The following is a 22,528-nucleotide window of genomic DNA, read 5'->3' as shown; positions in this document are numbered from 1 at the left end:
TTATCTAAAAAGGGTAACTTTTTTAATGTTTCACTATTCTAATATTTTTTGGGCTGTGGAGACTTGTGGACGGAGTGCTGATGACGTCGCCCACTGTATGCTCTTTCGGTAGCCTGATTGCGTCCAGACTGAGGAAAAATCTGTGACCACCTCTGGACCAGTCTTTTCAATGCGATATTTGTATTCAGATAGCAGAAGTCGCATGTAAGTGTCAAGTGTAGACGTGACCCCAGACAGTGCAGAAGAGCTGAAATTCCCATTCATGTACCTCTTCAGTCTACTGGAGTAGCTGGGTTACCAGGGATAAATTGTCTATGAATACAAACTACTAGGTGAGAACTGAGCTGCATTCCAAATGTCAAACTATTCCTCATATAGCGCATTACTTTTAGCCAGAGGCCTCACATTTAATGGGTTTAATGGTGAACTAATTGATGTCTTAACTAAACTACCTTTCATTGCACTGGACTACAGTTCAACTCACTTATGACATTGAGGATTTAAACTGTTTCCTCACTTCAATCATCATATTTCTAATGTAGAGTGTAGTAGTAAAGTTATGATAATGTTAGTGTGTATACTGTATAAAGTAAAACTGTCAACTTTGAATCAAGGTTCTACAAATGAAGGTCTGGGTTGGGTGAAAGATTACTGGAAGAGGAACTACAAGTGATGGACCAAGAGACCGGAATATTATATTTGGTAGAATAGGCAAAATCATGAACTAACAATGTGAAATGTGGAAACTCTACCTGCCTGAATGCATAGTGCCAACTGTAAAGTTTGGTGGAGGAGGAATAATGGTCTGGGGCTGTTTTTCATGGTTCAGGCTAGGCCCCCCTACTTCCAGTGAAGGGAAATCCTTACGCTACAGCATACTAGACGATTCTATACATCCAACTTTGTGGCAACAGCTTGTTTCAGCATGACAATGTCCCCGTGCACAAAGCGAGATCCATAGAGAAATGGGTTGTCAAGATCGGTGTCTTGTCAAGATCGGTGTGGAAGAACTTGACTGGCCTGCACAGAGCCCTGACCTCAACCAAAAACACCTTCGGGATGAATTGGAACGCCGACTGTAAGCCAGGCCTAATCGCCCAACATCAGTGCCCGACCTCACTAACGCTCTTGTGGCTGAATGAAAGAAAGTCCCCGCAGCAATAGTCCAACATCTAGTGGAAAGCCTTCCCAGAAAGCTCCAACTCCATATTAATATCCATGATTTTGGAATTAAATGTTTGACGAGCAGGTGTCCACATATTTTTGGACATGTAGTGTAGCTCTTATTGATGTTTTTTTAAATATTTTTTTTCTTAGTTTATTATTATGGTTAATAATAATTTATTATTGTGGTATACAATTGGTAGTTACAGTCTTGTCCCATCGCTGCAACTCCCGTACGGACTCGGGAGAGGCGAAGGTCGAGAGCCGTGCGTCCTCCAAAACTTGACCTGACCAAGACTTCTTGCCACAATGCCCGCTTAACCCGGAAGCCAGCTGTACCAACGTGTCGGAGGAAACACTGTACACCTGGCGACCAGCCCGTGCATGCGTCGGGCTGCCACAGGAGTCGCTAGAGCGCGTTGGGCCAAGGACATCCCTGCCGGCCAAACTCTCCCCTAACCCGGAAGATGCTGGGCCAATTGTGCACCGCCCCATGGGTCTCCGGTCGCGGCTGGCTGTGACAGAGCCTGGACTCGAACCCAGAATCTCTAGTGGCACAGCTACTACAATGCAGTGCCTTAGACCACTGCGCCACTCGGGAGGTCCTCATTGATGTTTTGAATGTGTGCTGAGCAGCAAGCAGTATGATCAGATCCTTTGTAAGCCAATATGTATTTTTTCATTGTCTTTTTAAGTTACTTTTGTACAATAAAGTCCTGTGTTTGTACCACACTCTCTCTTCACTCCACTCTCAGTCCCTAACATTGCACAACGCACCCATGTATACAGTAGTACCATACTTACATCTGTCAAGTTACTGTTAAAACACACTCGAATATACCATAAGGTTTATTGTAGCATATCATACAAATCCATCTGTATATACATAATGTACATATACAAGTTTCAGATTATATTACAGTTTCAGAATGCTTATACTGTTGCTATAGCTGGCCTAACTGTTAACATTATCTTGAATTATTCCAAATCCAGTGTTCTTACCTTCAAAACAAAGAAACATCTCTACAGACACAATTCACCTTACTCAGAAATCCATTATTATTGTTATTAACATGCCAATTTCCTTCATTCCTTTTTAATCAGGAACTTTAAACAATCTTGAAACATTTGGTTTCCTTCCATTGAAATGTGTACCAACGTTAAGGCCATCTGAAGTCATAATGTATTGCAATGACATCTCTGAACTGATGTGTGTGTGTGATATTACAATGTTGTACACAAGCTGGCTCCTACAGTATGTCCACCCAACACTCCATATCTTTGTAAACAGAGACCAGCGATACCCTCAAGCCTGTCCGAATGTAGCTAGTTAGCAGTCCAATTGCATTTCCCAGAAATTCCACTTGCACGATTGATGCAATAACAATAAAACTGCTCTGGTAGCATTGTTAAGAAATAAAACATAAAAAAACTAAGGCACTTCTAGGATGAAGAAATGGCAGTAGGGCAAATTGGGTAGCAGGTTTGACAGTTAGGATACAATGGGAAGAGGGGGAAAAATCTATTACCCAATATTTCAGACTGAAATGGCAGCAATCTTTCACCTCCGCAGGAGACTCAAGACTGCGGATTCACTGGATTGTGTGCAGTGGCGATCTTGAGCATCTCGTCCTGTACCTTCGCAAGGCACAGTATCCGAGAGAAATAACTTCACATATTCGTGTTCATAGGATTTGAACACCTACAATGATAAATGGGTTACGAGTTGGAGAATAGAATCTAATTTCCCAACACTTGGTTGCACAATAGTGACTTGTTTACAGTCCAATTCAGTTGGTTGGGGAGTGAGATCCACCTCAGGTTAGCTGTACATGTATTGTAGATGATCTCTCATTAGAAGTAGAAGCTGAATGGGAACATGGCTGAGATTACATACAGAAGTTTGGCTTTAGATCAAACTAGACTGAAAGTCTCATCCCCCTTTCATTCTACCCTACCACCACTGACCTCCAAGTCAATGAGGAATGGGCCCAGAAAGTTGGCATTGAAATGGGGGCAAATTGCATAACTTCCCTGCTTTGATCTGGTGCACTGTTCAGTGCAAAAAGCTAAATCTTCTTCAATCGGATTCTGTCATTGTGAGGTAGTGTTCACCTGAGCCTCAAAGCAAAGCGTTTGTAAAGTGACCTCTGTCTGAGGCCCAACGTACACTGCAGAGGGCATGTCAACACCCACAACTGGCAGAAAAGAGTTCAGCCAAAGCCTGTCTCTGGTTCAACTCAACCTACATTCTGTGTTGAGAGTAAAGTAAAAATGTATTTTCAGTCACTATAGGGCACATACACTGTCTGATAAAGAAGAACCTTTGTGTGCAATAGTGTGTATAGTTCCACCGAATATCTTTTCCCGCAGTGGTAGAATTAGTAAAATACTGATTAATTGTACAGGAAGCTTTGACCTGCAAACTCTCTCTCTGATTCGCTGGTTCAGCACTTTTCAACGATAACATCCTTTTTTGGTGTCCCACTAGCCAAGGCGGCCTATAAAGGAAGCCGCCTGTTTGGAACTACACCTCCCAGCAGCTCCGTTTCTCTGAGGCATGCCTGGTCCTGATTGGCCCTCCAGCCCTAGAGCAAACCGGTCCAAAGGTTGTAGCAGGCTGTGTTGATCACAGACTCCAGATGATGGTACATGGACACCAGCTGGGGTGGGGGGCTGCTGCTAGGCTGCGGTTGGGATGGCAACGGCTCCCTAAACACAACCTTGAGGCTCTGGTGGGAGGCAACAAAGATAAATTGAAATTGTCATCTCATGTTATAGCTTATAAGGAATTCATACACAGTATTGGAGAAGCTATATAATAATATAAATGGGATTTTAAGAGTGAGAGCATAACAAGGGGCAGGGATCACAATTACTCACCGTTTTTCCTGCCTTAGTGTCAAGGAAGACCAGAACAAAGCAGTCAGTGAATTTCTGGTTTAGGACAGCCTGAAAGAGAAAATAAGAGAATTGCAGGGCAACTGTTTATTTCAAGCTATAATGACTTACTTAAAATTCCATCCCCCCTTATTCCACACAATATAACTTGGAACACAAATAGGTGGCTGCCTACAGTTAATAGATGGATGGGATCTTGTGTTTGAGCTGTTTTAGTCTTTTTCCCTCTGGAACCAAAAAGTTATTGTGTGTCGTTTGCTAGGGAGGGAGAGGTTGAGTTTATGTCACCAACTACAGTACTAGGGCGGAACATCTCCAGAAGAGAAAAAGTCAGGGGGATGTTCTTTTGATCTCAACTCTCTCAATTACCATATTAAGTAGAGAATAACCTCTTGACACAGAAGAGGAGATGAAAATTCCCCACAAGACTCCCATAATCCCCCTTGAGAGCCACGCTTCACATTTTTACACAATGTCAAAACCCTTCTTGCAAACTGCAGAGGTCTCACAATTTTACATGTTTGAACAGACCATTTTCTTTCTTTCTGCCTTCTTCACACTCAATAGTTATTTTTCTCCCCTGTTACCAATGAAAGTTAGAAGCCTGAGAGAAACAGCTGAGTTTCATTTAGAAAAGTTCAAGGTGACTTGAGGCAGTTCCTAAAACGGATTAGTCCAGTAGAACTGAACAAAAATATAAAAAGCAACAATTTCAACAATCTTACTGAGTTACAGTTCATATAAGGATATCAGTCCATTGAAATAAGTTCATTAGGCCCTAATCTATGGATTTCACATGACTGTGAATACAGATATGCATCTGTTGGTCCCAAATACCCCCAAAAATAAAAAGGTAGGGGCATGGATCAGAAAACCGGTCAGTTTCTGGTGTGACCACCCTTTCCCTCATGTAGCGCACAACATCTCCTTCACATAGAGTTGATCAGGCTGTTGATTTTGGCCTGTGGAACGTTGTCCCACTCCTCTTCGATGGCTGTGCAACGTTGCTGGAAATTGGCAGGAACTGGAACACGCTGTTGTACACTTCAATCCAGAGCATCCTAAACATGCTCAATGGGTGACATGTCTGGTGAATATGCAGGCCACGGAAGAACTGGGACATTTTCAGCTTCCAGGAATTGTGTACAGATCCTTGCAACATGGAGCCGTGCAGTATCATGCTGAAACATGAGGTGATGGAAGCAGATGAAAGGCACAGCCATGGGCCTCAGGATCTTGCCATCGATAAAATGCAATTGTGTTGGTTGTCCGTAGCCCATACCATAACCCCACCGCCACCATGAGGCATTCTGTTCACAACATTGACATCAGCAAACCGCTCGCTCACACGACGCCATACATGCTGTCTGCTATCGGTACAGTTGGAACCGGGATTCATCAGTGAAGAGCACACTTCTCCAGCATGACAGTGTCCATCGAAGGTGAGCATTTGCCCACTGAAGTCGGTTACAACGCCGAACTGCAGTCAGGTCAAGACCCCAGTGAGGATGACAAGCATGCAGATGAGCTTCCCTGAGACGGTTTCTGGCAGGCTGTGCAGAAATTCTTCATTGAGCAAACCCACAGTTTTATCAGCTGTCCGGGAGGCTGGTCTCAGACGATACCGCAGGTGAACAAGCCGAATGTAGGCTGGCGTGGTTACACGTGGTCTGCGGTTGTGAGGCCCGGTTGGACGTACTGCCAAATTCTATAAAACGACATTGGAGGCAGCTTATGGTAGAGAAATGAACATTAAATTATCTGGGAACAGCTCTGGTGGACATTCCTGCAGTCAGCATGACAAATGCACTGTCCCTTTAAAACTTGAGACATCTGTGGCATTGTTGTTACGGCTTTCATATTCCTCCTCCTCGGACGAGGAGAGGCGAGAAGGATCGGACCAATACGCGGAGTGGTTAGTGTCCATAATTTATTAGCATTGAACTGAACACTATATGAAGCAAGATAACAAATAGAAAATCAAACCGACAAACAGTCCCGTGTGGCACAACGACTACACGGAAGACAAACACCCACAAAACACACGTGAAACCCAGGCTGCCTAAGTATGATTCTCAATCAGGGACAACGATTGACAGCTGTCTCTGATTGAGAATCATACCCGGCCGAACACAAACATCCCAACATAGAAAATCAAACATAGACAAACCCACCCAACTCACGCCCTGACCACCTAAATAAATACAAGAAAAGGGAAAACAGGTCAGGAACGTGACGATTGTGTTGTGTGACAAAACTGCCCATTTTAGAGTGGCCTTTTATTGTCCCCAGGACAAGTTGCACCTGTGTAATGATCATGCTGTTTAATCAGCTTTTTGATATGCCACACCTGTCAGGTGGACGGATTATCTTGGCTTTGATGTTGTTGCATGCAGTGTCACGATACAGTTTGGCTTGAGGCGGATGGAATCATTGAATGTGGAGTAGAGAAGAGGGGATAATTCATTTGCTTAGTGGGGTGCTTTCCCCTGTTAATCTGCATTATATTCTGGGTCACATTGAATCAGCTGGAGTTGCAGTAGCTGGTGGTGCTATAGTCCAGTGGTTCCCAAACTTTTGGGTGCGGAGAGGTAGGGGGAGATGAACAAATGCAATTGTTTTTGTTCTTTTTGAAAGTCAGGCTTTCAACTTACTCTTGACAGTTGTAATAGTTGAATGCACAAGGTACAATTTCGAAATTGGGTAGTGCATCAGTAGGTTTCCTCTTGTCATGTCAGTCATTGCAGAACTTAGAGAGCTATTTATATATTGTCAGAAATAGGGGGGGGGGGGGGGGGGGCACCTCATAATATACTGGGATGGGCTGTGTTCAGTTGGGAGAAAAGTTTTGATAGATTTTCCATTGCAGATTTTGCCACGTGTGTCCTACTGAACATGACACTGATTTAGTGGTGGTTGAGCTCTGAAGGCCGCCCTCTGGAACCTATTTTGACAAACAATTTGAATTCTACTGTGATTGTGGAGTTGTAGCTTTTACATGTTCTTGTAGTGTTTATATTTCATACGTTATATTAGTTGTTTTTTCTTACCAGATACTGAATGCCACTGTCATCAAAGTGTCGGCAGCTCTGAGGGAATCGAGTCAGCAGCACTTTGATCAGACTCTGGTACCAGCTGGGACTCATGGTTAGGAAACAGTCCTGGAACCGAGAGAGAGGACACAAAGCTTTTAAAAAAGTGTTATTGTTCAACATTTCGACCCGAAAGTATTCATCAGGCTTCTGAACTACAGATAAAGAAATGGCTTGACCCTACCAGTTACCACCCACATACAAAGCCGCTTCAGCTACATAAGAACTATTGCTGAAACTGGAGGAACAATTCGCCTACACACACTGACAAAGGATACATTAGGAATTAAGATAAAAGTAAAGATCTTTCAAAGTCTTCTCGATATTACCTTCCAAATTAAAAATGCAGAAATAGTACACATCCAATTACTAAGCTGGCTTTGAATCTAAAATGTATAAAACATTTCTTGGCTGAGAATCTGTGATTCCCTGGCATACATTATGAATAGCAGCAATTGATGCAGGCAGAGTAGAGGATCGGGAGGGAAGGCAAAGCGGGGGGGGTGAGCTGCAGGCAGCTTTTCAACGGCGACCCCTGCAATGCTGTAGAGCCTACTCAGTTCACAATGTGCATACTTTACTACACACTCTTAATCTGTTCTCTCAGCTCGCTGGCAGTGAAGTTTCCATTCCACTTCTTTTTTTCTTTATATAAATAGGACATTTGGGTTTTTAAATTAGGACTTTCCTGTTGATAATTGCTGAGATCCCTGTGGGAAAGACAGAGCGTGTATTATCTTGGAAGAGGGCAGCTCTTTACTGTAGCTATACCTCCACACTAAATTGAAGTGTACATTTTCCTACATAATGATACAGTTATATATTATTTTTTATATTTTTTAAAGGCTGCTCTCTACTGTCCCAAATGGCACCCAATTGCCTATATACTAGGAAATAGGGTTTGGGAAGCATCCCATGCTAACATCCTAGTCAGAATTAATACCTTCTGCACGTTGGGCTTCTGAGCATCGGGAAGCTTCAACTCATGATGGATTTGATAATAGTTTTAGTTCATCTTTAACGAGACATCATTTAAATGAAATTGAATTTGTTACTAGCAAAGAGTATCATCAGACACATTCTATATGTAGTTCAATTTGGTTTAAAATCTATTTTGTAGCTGGGGATCACATGTAGCCAGAGTAGACCTCTGGTAGCTGAGCGCTACCCCCTAGATGTGAGCAGCATGTAGACTTCTGACATGCCCAGAGGGTCAGGGGGTATAAAACAAACTCACAGGTTGCATCCCAAATGCAGGGTGCATCCCAAATGGTACCCTATTCCCTAAAACGGTGCACTACTGTTGACCAGAGCCCACGGTCAAAAGTAGGTAACTATATATGGAATCGGGATGTAACTACAGAATAGATCAAATATGACATTGGCACAGTGGAGTAGCTACATGTAATCACAATGCACATATCTGCATTCAGCAGATTGACATGTTCTCCAACTGCACATGGGGATACGACGGCAGCACTATCCTCATGTTGCAGTCACTGTAAAGCTTGTGTGGTTAATATATGGAGGATACGGCCTGGTCTTGGCTCCATTCTCCACCTGCCTCCCCGTCTCAGCTCTGATGGGATGAGCTACTGCGGTGCACTGTGGGAAGGCTCTAAGACTCGAAGGAACTGTCAGTCACACAGTGAGGAGCCCAGTAGCCCACAACCATTGGATCAGGAAAAGTATGGGGGCTTTTAGAGGGAGCCTGTGATTATCAGGATTCCTTTCTCCATGGATTACGTACCGTGTTTCTCTCCTGTTCGACACGCACAAGAAACATGTGTGTACACGCGCACACACACACACACACACACACACACACACACACACACACACACACACACACACACACACACACACACACACACACACACACACACACACACACACACACACACACACACACACACACACACACACACACACCTCTCTCTCTGTGATTATGACTATTCATCCAAGGATAATGTGGAGTCGTTCCTTGTCATTTCAGCAAGCCATGACACCCACCATCTCAGATTGTTCTGAAATTCTTTCTGTAGTTAGAAACAGCTAAGATTGGCATTTCTGCATTTTCTTTTAAACATTTTATTTAATCTCAGTGACATTAAGCGAATTGATTGCACTCAAATTGGCCACTTTTATTTCTAGGATTCAGATAATATCCCAGAAATATAGTACCCAACATCAGATTTGTACCAAATTTTTTCCTATCAATGAGTAAGACATGAGGAATCCCCCCCAAAATGTCAAAAAGCCCCCCACACCCCATGCCAATCCCACCCTAACAACCCGTATCAATTCTTTATGTTTGACAAGTAGTATGAAGCTGCGGCGAGGAGTATTGCTTCTCCATACTATGTACCGTAATGTATTCCCTTCCCTCACCCTGAATCTGGTGATGTGTTTTTCCTCTTTTCAGAGAAATTAGTAATTGAAGTCGCTTGCATTATTTACCATAAAGTAGTGCGAAAGTACCTGTTATACCGCCACACTCATCCATTGTGCTGGTCTCTTGTCTTTATTAAATAGATGACAACATTTCCTTTACAACTTTGGGTAGAAAACCAATTAGGGCTGTCCCCGACTAAAAACAAAATCTTGGTCGACCGAGAGTCATCCTGTTCTTTCGACCAACCGATTGGCCCATATATAGGCAGACACACCCCTGTGTGTTTGAATAAAATAAACGACATATGCAGCGAGCTTGTGTGATGCTTAAACGAATACTGTTTGATGACATAATTAAGACACAAAAATGACTCAAGAAAGAGTCCGATGGTCACACTGTGTTAAAAAAAATGACAGCGAGTTCCTGTGTGACTGGCGCACGTTGTCTCGCTCTCCTCCCTACTGCAGCGGAAAGGCACCACACCACAGCAAGTGTTTATTGCGCTGTCCGTGCTGAAGCTACAACATTATTTCAGCCATTTAGTTTCTTACTTGTTTCGGACTGAAAAGTTCTGTTTCCGAAAACCCAAATTTGTTTAGGAAAAACATTCCCTATTCCCTCAACCCTTGCTCTCTTGACGTGAAACATATAAGCATGGCATGCCACTAGGGCCTGACCTATAGCTTATCATAATCACATCAATAAATGGGTTATAACAAACTCCAAACACAGTAACACATGACAGCACAATGGATGTGGAAAAATAAACCCGAAACGGGTGAATGTTTACTGGTTGCTCAGGAGGGAAAGGGGAAGTCAGATCTGGGGAAGACATTGAGTTAGTTGTGGAAACTACTGGAGATCAAGAAAAGGGAGGGTATAGGAGCAAGCGTTGCATGAGTATTGTGTGCCAAACAGTTGCTGTTAGATTACAATATTATTATTTTTTCGGACCCTTTGGAACAGTGTACCAGGGAGTCTGCAAATCCTTTATTACAGCAGACTAAAAACAGTCGCATGCATTCGTGAATTGCGGTTTATTTATTGTTTAGGCAAATTATTCAAAGCTCCCTTTGTTATTTCACTTTAAAACTAAAATGCTTGATTGAATTTCAAAGCATGAATGTCTCGTGTGCTTTGTGATGGCATGAACGAATGAATGACACAGTAGCCTATATATGGAAATATAGGCTAAGTAAGTTACTGTATTAAGACGAAACAGGACTCTAAGGCCTACAACTCGATGGTGGTTATACAAGGCTACTATACAAAGAGCACTAATGGTATCGTCATTACTTATTATTCTAACGATGAACATAATAATTGTAAAAATAACAATAGGAAGGAGATCAAAAAAAGATGATAGTGTTTTGCTATTGTAATGGTTACTGAGTTGCATGGGTTTAATGGTAAATCACAATACATGCAGTCCTTCCAGAAAGAATTCACACCCCTTGACTTTTTCCACATTTAGTTGTGTTACAAAGTGGGATTAAAATGGATTTGTCATTTTTTTTTTGTCAACAATCTACATAAAACACTCTGTAATGTCAGTGGAAGAAAAATTATATCATAAAAAATATATATTTTAAAAAATCACACTAATATATCTTGATGAGATAGGTATTCAACCCCCTGAGTCAATACATGCTAGAATCACCTTTGGCAGTGATTACAGCTGTAAGTCTTTCTGGGTAAGTCTCTAAGAGCTTTGCACACCTGGATTGCACAATATTTGCCCATTATTGTTAAAAAAAATCTTCAAGCTGTGTCAAGTTGGTTGATCATTGCTAGACAGCCATTTTCAAGACTTGCCATAGATTTTCAAGCCGATTTAAAACAAAACTGTAACAAGGCCACTCAGGATTACTTCATGTCGTCTTGGTAAGCAACTCAAGTGTATATTTGGTTTTGTGTTTTAGGTCATTGTCCTGCTGAAAGGCACATTTGTCTACCTGTGTCTGTAGTTGCTCAAAACCATTGTGTAATTGGAGCAGGGTACTTGAAACTAAGTATAACGGATGAATAATTGTAATTATTGGAGCTCTGAAGAAAGGCCTTTATTTTACAAAGCCAACAGGTGAAGGAAGGCTATATCGTTAACAACAATAACAAACTTCTGGGTTAAAGTGTTTTTTGTTTTGTTATTGCAGAAGATAATCTGTTCGCAGTAATTTACAGGCAACTAAATTAAATGTGTCCATCTAACAAGCACAAGAGGCTAACAGGAAACTCTACAACACTGACACAACACATGCTTATCTACCTCCAGAGGTACTTAGCCAAATCCAAATCACCACTGGAACGCAATAGCCTAATATGGACATGACGTGATACTGGAAATCAGGCTATTGAAAAGAATACATATGTACAGCTGACTGGAACCAACCAATCACTCTGAACGGCTGCACAATCCAATCAGTGACCGGATGCGTTTTAATGATGGGTGTAGATTGCTCTATAATAATTATGCCTCTTGCTGTATGTGTGCAGTAGGGTGCTGATGGGCGTCTGAGATGTTTCCTAAACAGGAAGAGCAGCAAACAGATGCTGTCAAATCAACACAGCAGCTACTGCTAAAGCAATAAGCGAATAGAGGCGATACAAACAAGACCTGAGAAAGACACGTTTCATCATACAGCACTGCACATCTGAGTGAGTCAGCGAGGGAGGAGGGTTTGTGTGTAAACAGGAAAGCAAGGTCAGGGTCAATCATTGAAAAGTAAATGAGGAAAATTGAGTACTGGAATTTCAGAATATTTCCTAAATTGACTGAATAGAAATGGAATGGACCCCGACCCCGCAGGAAAGACATGAACAATATGAAGTACGGCGGTGAGGTGAGGTGGCGTGGTCTGTAGTGGAGTGAGGTACAGTGTGTTCTTTACCAGCTGTGGGTCGATCTCCTCTACGGATCGACTCTGCACGGCGTTGAGGAGCTCCTCCAGTTCGCTGAAGGACAGTTTGCTCAGCTTGAGCTTGTCCATGGCCAGGTGATGGTGTTCACCATGGAACAGCCTCCTCCACAGATTATCCCTGCGACAGTGGCCCATGGCCTGCTCCACGCTCGCCTGGATCTGCCTCCGTGCACAGCCCACCTGGATGGATGACGGAGTCAATTTATTTGACTCATTTAAAATACATTGCTTATAATTTCATGTACATGCCACATTGCCAATAACTAATACGTAAATATATTGGTACACTGATTTATTTAGTTATACTAACATAGTAACCTATTCCTTTAATTTTTGGAAATAAACCTAGTATGAAATAGTAACCTACAGTTTCTTCATCCATGCGAGTACAATGTTACACATATGAAATAGTTGAAGATTAAAAACACAATTAGGTTCTAGCAGTCCTGGAGAACCCTACCTCCTGATTGAGTAGAGGGAACAGAGGAGAGGGGTAGAGGAGTCCCTGGGCCCCAGACCCAGACCTCCGGCGGCCAGTCAGGGGGTAAAACTCATTCCCATCGCTGGGGGTAGAGATGGCGGTGTCTGTGGCTGAGGTTGCAGGTGGGGTCTCCTCCCAGAGGTCTGGTTCAGGGTCCCGTGCCCCGCCCGGTTCTGTCCCCCTCTCAGGGGGAACCTTTCCGCCCAGGTCGCGGGCCTCTCGGTGTATCTGGGGAAGCTTTTTGAAGCGCCGCATGTCAGCAGTCAGCCGGGGGAACAGCTCTCGCTGACTGGTCATGATCACGTAGTAACGCAGCCTGAACCATTAAACACACGCATGGACACACACACAGATTGAAAAGACAGACAAGTCACTGTCAATGCAGTGCAATAAACCTCTTACATACACAGAGATATTGGAACAATACACTGCTTCATTTTGGGTAACCTACTGTACAGAATACTAACCTACTGTTTTCAATAGCAACCTACTGTATGAAATTATAACCTACAAAATTGTAACCTTTCCCCAATTTTCAAAAGAAACCATTTCCCCACAGGATTTCAGAGGATTGAAGAAGGGGAAATGGGATACCTAGTCAGTTGCACAACTGAATGATATTCAACCAACACATGTCTTCCTCATTTAACCCATACCCTCTGAACCAGAGAGGTGCGGGTGGCTGCCTTAAATCGACGACCACGTCATCGGCGCCCGTTGTTGGGGGTTAACTGCCTTGCTCAAGGACAAAAGAGAGCAACATGGTTTTCACCACATGTATACCCTGGTCTAACCCGTCTGACTAGGAGTAATTACTTCCCCCATCCATTGTGTGATATTTATACAACGGGTGGGTCTAATCACGGATGCTGATTGGTTAAAACCGCATTAAAGCCGGTGTCTATTCCACAAGCTAGCACCGGCTAAATCTACGACGTTAAAATGCCCATTCACTCTGTTCCATCTGACTGCGCAATCCACTGTCTCATCAGCCAGGCAATTTATCAGCCAGGCAAATTGCCAGGCAATTTATAAACTAGATCTACACTGGACCTCAGCAGATGTCTCTCTCCCTCCGACTGCTCCTCAAACGGAGCGGCATTGTGACACACCAGCAGGGACACGTCAAAATCGTCATGGTGACGCAGGCCTTCCAGGTCCTTGTAGGAGCCCGAGCTGGAGGAGAAGAATAGGACATGAATAATGTATTTTAAAGTCGCGGAGGTGTGTGTGTGTGTGTGTCCATAAACCTACCTGTTCCAAAGAGCCACCAGAGCGTACTCATGCAGGTCGGAGCTGGGTGGCGCTCCCTTCTTGCCTTCGCTGGTCATTGCAACCTTGGACATGCGAAGGGGCTTCATGCCGTAGGTGCCAGCATGGTCAGTGATGTAGTTATACAGCTGGTGGGCTGTGATCATCCCCGTAGAGATAGAGAAACTCCCTGACAGACAGACAGGTAGAAAGCATGCGCTCACTGACAGGACATCGGCCTAGATTCAACCCAACACAGATTAGTAACCCGCGCACAGCGACATACTTTCAAAGGCAATTTCCCAGATGTTCACGGAGATCATGTTCACTGTTAGGCTCAAGCAGAGATCACATGTGAAGGCGCAAAGCACAGGTGGTTTATGTTAAAGCACAGTCGTAACCATGTTCCTACTGCTGGGACTCATTGTCGCAGCAACATCAGGGTCTACTTGTTTAGGTGGGCTGGGTCAGACTCACCCTGGAAGACGTGATTGCGTCCGAACTTGGGGATGTCAGGGTGATGAGCTATGAAGTCCTCCAGGAAGCCGGTCAGCTGGTATCCCTGCCGCAGGGTCATGTGACAGCCCACCAGGTACTGGTGCACCACCCGCAGGTGGAAGTCATAGCTGAACGAGTGCACGTGCATCAGGTCACGCACCTTATCACACTCCTCTGTGAACAGCATGGAGAGCTGGAGGTGAGAGAGAGAGAGAGGGGGCGACACAGTGTAGACACTCACTAACGAGTTCTTTAAGGGCTGCGGGGATGGGATTGAATGGGATACACCACACAAACACGCACGCACACACACACACACACACACACACACACACAATGGAACCTAACAATCACCTAGTCCAGAGGAAGAAGATCCCCATGACCTACGCTACCCAGCATCCTTAGCATCCTCAGATCATGACCTTAAACCCCAAACCCCTTTTTTCAGGTCGATACATTCACAAAATCATCTGAATTCTCCTGGATTAAAATCAAGCCAGCATTGGCAGTATCATATGCACAATTCAATGTTTTATAATAGCGTTTCTAAAGTTAGGCCCAGCGCCTCTCTCTCTCTCTCTGCATTGCTATCTGTCTAGTGTCTAATAGTTATAGCAGCCCCATTAAACTGTTGTCTACAGCCATTGTCTGTCTGTGTTGTATCCATCCAATCTGTGGCAGCATGCACTTAAAGTGCTTATACTGCAACGCTCCTCCCAACCCTCCTTTGTGAGAGCCTTTTGTAAGCAACTGTGATATCAATCAACTTCACAATTGTATATCTTATTTAATTAAATCCAACATCAAAGCCGAGGCTTACAAAAGCATTAATGGCAAAATGCAAATGATTGCGGTGAGAGGCTGGAGCATGCAGTAATTACTACACAATAACAGGAGCTAGGGTTCCGGGAGGGGTGTTCGGGAAGGGGAGGGGGGTAAATGCTATTACTGCTGCTGCTTTCATCTTGACCCAATGCCTGGAACAGGTCTTGTCAAATCCAAGAGTCAAGGGGAAAAATAATAACACTCCGTTTTCATTTAATGCCAGCACTAGTCTAGATGCATATAGTACATTACACATCAAGATAAAGTTATTTTTCTCTCCTTTTTAAGTCAACGTAACAGTTGAACCTTTCACAATCTCTCTGATAAAGTGAACACTTTGAACCTGGCTTTGCCATGTTATTTTGTGTTCGGGCAGACGCCTTCAATAATAAAAAATAAAAAAACATTTCTGTACAGACGGTGGAAGAGATAGAAGTAGTAGAGTAATGTCAGAAGTTCGGAACGGGACGGTACAGAGCAGTTTAGTAGTTAAATGGTTCTGTAGGTCAGTGTTCCCCAATTGTAGCTGGAGAGATCTGGAGTCTAATTACCTGGAACCTCTGACCCCTGTGTCCACAGGGCAGCGGAAGCTATTAGGAGTGCAAACTTCCCTTTAGCAGTGAAACCACAGGGACACAATATAAGACTGTTTAATTCTGTGAGTGGAACAACACGTTTATTAGGGACCTTTTAACATCAACACCGTGGATTAAATTCTCAGGCATTTCATGCATTAATTGCTTGGCCAATCAAATCTAAAAAGTATTTTGGGTATACTTTGAAACTTGCTTGTATCTTTAACTTAGTGTTAATGCTACACACCTGTCAAACTGTTCATATGTGCTAGCAAAGAGGTGAAAGTATATAACTTAGTTGAAAAGTCAATTTTCGGAATATATCAAAGCTCTTTTCTAATACAAAGAGACACTTTACATTACAACGACAGAGGATGACAGTGGATTAGTGATGCAAAAAAACAGATACCGAGAGGATTCTTAATTATCGGGGCCATCCAGGAAGCAGAGAAATCACATAAGAGTTTATTGGAGCAGAGAAAGAGCGAAATGGAAGGCAGGGCCAGACAGGAACATGATTCGAGCCCATCAGAAGGCTTGAAGAAGAAGATCCCAGATCCTTGGACCGATGGGTCACCAACCCGCAAGACCCCACACCAGGTGACATGAAGTTCCAACTACTAAATGTGCTAAAAGAAATCACAAACAGATGCTTGAAGACTTCATGGAAGTCAGAAGATTGCTCAGTCCAGATTTCAGCTGCACAAAAAACAAGACACAAGGACAACAGTAACAGTAGGCATTCTGCAGAACAAGCAGCATTTAGGCTAGTTTATTCACCAGCTGCAAGACAAACACAGACTGATACAGAAGCAGCTCGGAGGGAGGGGCAAAATGACGCACAGACAGACAGTGAATCACAGCGCAGCATCGCCCAGGACTGTTTGCCCCAGCAGTAAAATGGAGATGTAGATTGAGACAGGAGTCAGGCAACCCCAAAGACAACAGAGTCTAGAGGACTGAGATAAACCCAAGAGTCACAACAGAACAGACACGTAGGGAAGTCAAAAGCTCCACCAGGCTGCACTGATGATTGAATCTATTCTATCAGACAGATGAAGCCATCATAATTCCACACACACAGAGACAGAGACAGACAGAGACAGAGAGAGAGGGAGAGAAATAGCACAATAGGGAAAGGGAAAGAGAGAGGAAGAGAGAGAAAGAAAGAGGGATACTATAGATTGAGAGAGAGAGAGATCAGGGGCCATGGCAGCAAGCAGAGGGAAGAGGAGGGGGTGGAGCCTGATTGGTGGAAGACACCCCGCCCCTAAGGGTTCTGGGACATACCGCAGAGTCAGAGACCGGTGTGGCGTCAGGGAACGGCTTGAGACGGAGAGGTTTGGTGAGGAGGGAGCCCTGATGGAGAGAGGATATGAGATGGGACTAGACAAACACAGAAACATACACGCACAAAAGGAAAAGAAGTGGACAAACACAGAACAAGACAGACAGAAACACAAACAGAGCAAAATACACATAAAAAAGACAACCGTCACAATACTGAGATGTATTACACATGCAAAGACAAATGTGTTGCTACACACTCACATTAATAAGATTACAGTTACATGGAAGAGAGAGGTGACGTGACAAGAGGTGACAAATTAGTGGGTGTGTGTGAGCACCAAGCACGAGCAGGTCAGACAGGCCACAAATACAACAGTCAACACTGATGGGAACTGAGGGTGACTGGTGACAGCGTCCAATTATAAACCACACAGACACACACAAAGGCAAACACAGCTGCCCATGAATCTCTCACTCATCCACTCCAGTGCTTAACTAACATGTCGGCCACCCTGCTGTGCACCGAGACACCGGAACCACGATGGCTCTTCACAAACTATTTACCGCGACTAAAAGAGAAAGCCCCTCTCTCTTTGTTGACTCAGACTAACACGCATCACTTTGAGCCATTTAGTAACACTAGTCTGGAGAAAGAACGGCGTGGAGGACATTGACACACGGTCCTCTGTCTGTATCACATTAAACAACGGTCAACTCACGACCTGAAAACTGATTCGTCACAAGAAGGATAGATAGAGAGAGAGAGAAAAAGAGCTTTTCACAAAAAGCCTAACAACACAGGAGATCCAGTCAGTCAGTCTGTACTCAGCATGCCGTGCCGAGCCGATCACAGCCAGTAGTCTAGTACATAAAGTCCAGAACAGACCTACCGCTGCTAAGTCCATCTCCATATCTCCCTAGTCCACAGACACGACAGTCCATTAGCTCTGTTTAGAGTAGGTGGGCTGCTGCAGTAGCTAGACACACACTCCACTCTGCCCATTAGTTTACACGGCAAAGCAATTACCAGTCTGAAATATACTGGTTATATTTGAGCACCGGAATATTTCTCAGATCAGAATAGAATACACGGCAGGCAATCATTATGAAGAATTTAATAAAAGAGCAGAAAATGATATTTTGCGAAGTGAGTTCACTCATTTTTTTCAGTTTGACATAAAAAGGAAATGGAGGACGGAATGTTTCAAATCACCTCTCTTGTTAATATAGTTGTAGGTCATTTCAGCAAACATAAATGCTTCACCGACTTTCCCACTGTGGTTTTAGTACTACACCAGTCCTTCATTATTTCATAGCTTCCGGGCTTTGAGCACACACATTTAGAAACAAACAAACCAAAAAAGTTAAAAAAAAAAATCAGATGTCTTAATAGTTGTAGATGACCAGCTGCTGGAGAGAAACACCTGTCGGGGCTTTCCCTCACTACCAGCAGAGAGACATCTGGAGACGCTCAGCAAACACACAGCAGTCATTTACACACCTTTACATTGAATTACACCCAGTTTAGAGCAAAACCTCGATACACTCCAGCTTTATATACAGAGGGAGGGAGAGAGAGAGAGAGAGGGAGAGAGAGAGAGGGATAGAGAGAGAGAGAGAGGGAGGAAGGAAGAGAGTGAACCAGAGTCAACTTTTATCTATCTAGGAGATAGATAAAAGGAGGGAGGAACAGAGGGGGGCAGGGTTAAGAGAGGGAAGGAGGGAGGGTGGAGAAAGAGGGAGAAAGAAAGAGGGAGGGAGGGAGGGGAGAGGTACTCACATGAATCACACCATAGCCTGTAGGGGTGTAACTGTTCACCAAACATTCGGTTCGGTAAGTGTTGCGGTTTTGCGTCTTGGTTCGGTTCAGTTTTGGTACACTGGAAAAATGTAATGCCATTCACAATGTTCATTCAGCATTGTCTGTTGTGACCGGATTGTTATGCTGGGCCTCTCAAGTTTCCACTCGGATGCTGCGTTTGTAACCATGTGGGAGGTGGAATTTACCAGTTCTGAAGTCGTAAATACCAGTTGGATTCATTCATGTGATTTGAACTCATTGAGAAATGGCGATTGGCTGATGGCCAACAAGCTGCCAACAATAAATTAAAAGTACAGCTATCATGCTTGTAAAAAACTACTTTATAAAACCCATTAATACATTGATTTTTATAAATAATGTTTTGTAGTTGCATTTAACTGATGAAAATGCTGTTATATAGAAGTGAGTGCTCAGGATGATAAATGAGTTTCCCACTTGTAATCACCAGTTTGAGGGCCGTTCAAGTGGGGTTTTCCCAGTCGTATGCTGTAAATCCCCAGTTACCATTTGGATGCGAACGCACCCCAACACAGCTTCCTTCAGTGCCAGATGAGTACTAAGGGGGGTGTGTTCCCACTCCGGGGTAATCTGATGGGCTCTCACTGTGAAATTCATTAAAAACTTTGGCTTGCTTATCTAGAGTGTATAATACTTGTTTGCTGAAATGGGTGCAAAAAGAACGTGAGTAACGTGTCTCGGGCATTCTCACAAGGTGCTGAAACCCCCTATTCTCAACCACCGAGAATGGGTGCATATCCACGGCTATAAACAAAAAACGTAAAGAATATCGCTCTTATCATTTATTTGGCCCAGTCAGAATCAGCTGCCGAGGGCTGCTTGAGGGGAGAGACGATGTTGTGCTGTTGTTTCTTTGCGTTTCAGTCTTGCTCTGGTATACCGGTGTGATGTCGGCATAAACGCGTCAACATATTTGAGGCGTTTGCAGATGCGTAGCCTGTTCTCGTTGAGCGTGGCGACATACTGTTAACGTTTTATCCACAACTCTCTGTCCATCGCCGTCGTGATCTACTGGGAAGCCAAAATGTTGCCAAACTGAAGATTGAAACAGTGATGGAGGATCCTCCAATTCTAGATCCCCCCCACCACTCGCCATCGAACAGAACTAGTTCCCGGTTGCCGCTCACAAAAAGACAGTTTGAAATGCGGCATTTATATTTTTAGAGGCAGGCGTACAACACAGTGCAGGCATAGACTATAGGCCTCATAATATGTGTACCATTAGACCCCTAATAGCCAGGGGGGAGGGGTATAAAGTCATGACGATGATTCCAGAGATGTGAAATCAAGCTGTTTACAAGATCTCATCTCGCACTCCCTCCCTCTCTATTCATCCCTCTCTTTACCCAGCCTCAAGCATACCTAGAAGAGACTATGGTCTGGTTAATTTGGCCCTGGCTCTGTGGTCTAACTCACAGCACCAGCGATAAGAGACGCCGTCATGATGTTACCTGAGAGTTGACGGTCTGTCCCATGGGGATGCGGGAACACTCCAGAGCATACTGCTTCACACAGAAGTAACAACCCTGAGAGAAAGAGAGAGGGAGAGGGAAAGAGAGACCGAGAAAGACAAGACAATTATAGAGGGAGAGAGCGAAACACAAGGGGAGAAGAAAGAGAGAGAGATTTTGAAGTGCATATTGTGTGGTGTGTTTACAATGACGACAACGGTTCTAAACTCATCTCCTGACACTGTGAGAAGAGGGGGGGTGTAATATGGAGTGACAGAGAAAGGGCTAGAGGGAGAGCGAGAGAGGGAGAGAAAGAGAGAGAGGAGGTTTAATATATAGAGAGCAGTGGTCTGTAGGCAGCCGTCTCACCTGGAAGGCCAGCTCCATCAGTACGATGCCCCCTGGGAGCGCCCTCTGGAGGTGGTACGCGGTGGTGCCTGACCCTGTGCTCTGCAGAGAAATACAACAGTATCTCAAGAGTTGATGAGGGTGATGATGGAGGGAATTGTGTGTGTGTGTGTGTGTGTGTGTGTGTGTGTGTGTGTGTGTGTGTGTGTGTGTGTGTGTGAAGGAGTGAGTGAGTGAGTGAGTGAGTGAGTGAGTGAGTGAGTGAGTGAGTGAGTGAGTGAGTGAGTGAAGGAGTGAGTGAGTGAGTGAGTGAGTGAGTGAGTGAGTGAGTGAGTGAGAGTCAATATATCCCGGTATGCCTTTCAGTCACTAAAAGTGTGTGTGTGTGAATAGTCTCATCTCTTGCATCAACACTACTTACCTTTGGGCTGTCCTCACTCCTGGCCTTGTTATAGGAGAAGGACTGCCTCTCTGATGAAAGTGAGCTGAGCATGGCTGCCCGGGCCCTGGCGATGCTGCAGGGAGGAGCGGAGGGAGAGACAAGCAGTGTTAGGGGTGAGGCAGAGATGGAGAGACCAACGAGAGTGTGTGTGTGTGTGTGTGTGTGTGTGTGTGTGTGTGTGTGTGTGTGTGTGTGTGTGTGTGTGTGTGTGTGTGTGTGTGTGTGTGTGTGTGTGTGTGTGTGTGTGTGTGTGTGTTCCTTTAAGCAGGGGTCCCAGAGACTGGCAACACAAAAGAGTGAATCACCCAGTCCTGGGCCAGAGGATGACAGAGACCGAGAGAAGCAGAAACAGCATCTGCCCAGTGGCTGCTGCAGTTATATCACATCTGTGGCCAGAGGGATGTGGCTATTGGGGGCTAGGATGTGATCACAACACATCTGATGACTAATGGATGAATGAACACTGCTCACAGTTCGGCTCACTGTCACAGAGAGGATCGTGGGAGGGAAACTCAGAGAAAGAGGACATTTGCCCTGAGTTTTATTGCGTTTATTGCGTTTGTATTTTTATTGTGAGAGATCGGGTGAGTTAGATTTCCAAAGTATTCATTACACATGGTAAATAAACTTGAAACATGAGCTAGTATGGTGCAGAAAGAGTGTTTGATTATATATATATATATATATATATTAGTGTGTAGCGATTTGAGGACCACTGGGCTCCCACTGAGACAAGACGTACCTGCGTGCGGGGGACTGTGGCCGGACCTGGACCAGGATGAAGCCCATGCTCTGGAGGTACTGGACATACTGCTGGAGGAAGGTGTTGGAGATGTCCTGCAGCCAGGGCTCCTCTCTCAGCCGGCTAGGCAGCATATCAGCTGAGTCCGTACTGTAGCTACGGTCCCTGCCAGACGCCGTGGAGTCACTGGAGCAGTGGCGCTTCTGAAGAGGGGGAGGAGAAGAGAGGGAAGAGGGGGAGGAGAAGAGAGGGAAGAGGGGGAGCGGAGGGGTGAAAATAGAGGTTTCTGGTTGAAAGATTTCAGAGGTTTCTGGT

At 44.3% G+C, this 22,528-nt stretch overlaps 1 protein-coding gene across 6 annotated transcripts in view; it reads right to left on the bottom strand.

Moving 5' to 3' along the window:
- Window positions 1-1,995: 1,995 nt before the first annotated feature.
- The window catches only part of LOC129855459 (KICSTOR complex protein SZT2-like), a 110,108-nt gene continuing 89,575 nt past the window's right edge, over window positions 1,996-22,528 (bottom strand). For 3 of the 6 annotated variants that reach the window (XM_055923131.1, XM_055923134.1, XM_055923133.1), the window contains 13 exons: window positions 22,214-22,416; window positions 21,451-21,544; window positions 21,051-21,131; window positions 20,682-20,756; window positions 17,391-17,486; window positions 14,680-14,893; window positions 14,206-14,392; window positions 14,005-14,127; window positions 12,931-13,267; window positions 12,441-12,650; window positions 7,116-7,226; window positions 4,048-4,116; window positions 1,996-3,896 (listed from right to left, as the gene is read on the bottom strand). In XM_055923131.1, the coding sequence (XP_055779106.1) occupies window positions 3,753-3,896; window positions 4,048-4,116; window positions 7,116-7,226; window positions 12,441-12,650; window positions 12,931-13,267; window positions 14,005-14,127; window positions 14,206-14,392; window positions 14,680-14,893; window positions 17,391-17,486; window positions 20,682-20,756; window positions 21,051-21,131; window positions 21,451-21,544; window positions 22,214-22,416 (1,944 nt within the window). In that variant the 3' untranslated portion in view covers window positions 1,996-3,752. The remainder of the gene's footprint in view (window positions 3,897-4,047; window positions 4,117-7,115; window positions 7,227-12,440; window positions 12,651-12,930; window positions 13,268-14,004; window positions 14,128-14,205; window positions 14,393-14,679; window positions 14,894-17,390; window positions 17,487-20,681; window positions 20,757-21,050; window positions 21,132-21,450; window positions 21,545-22,213; window positions 22,417-22,528) is intronic. The other 3 variants (XM_055923132.1, XM_055923136.1, XM_055923135.1) reach the window with 2 other exon arrangements.

The sequence above is a fragment of the Salvelinus fontinalis genome, chromosome 5 (genome assembly GCF_029448725.1).
Source record: "Salvelinus fontinalis isolate EN_2023a chromosome 5, ASM2944872v1, whole genome shotgun sequence".
Classification (NCBI taxonomy): domain Eukaryota; kingdom Metazoa; phylum Chordata; class Actinopteri; order Salmoniformes; family Salmonidae; genus Salvelinus; species Salvelinus fontinalis.
This window is presented reverse-complemented; position numbering and strand designations above follow the sequence as displayed.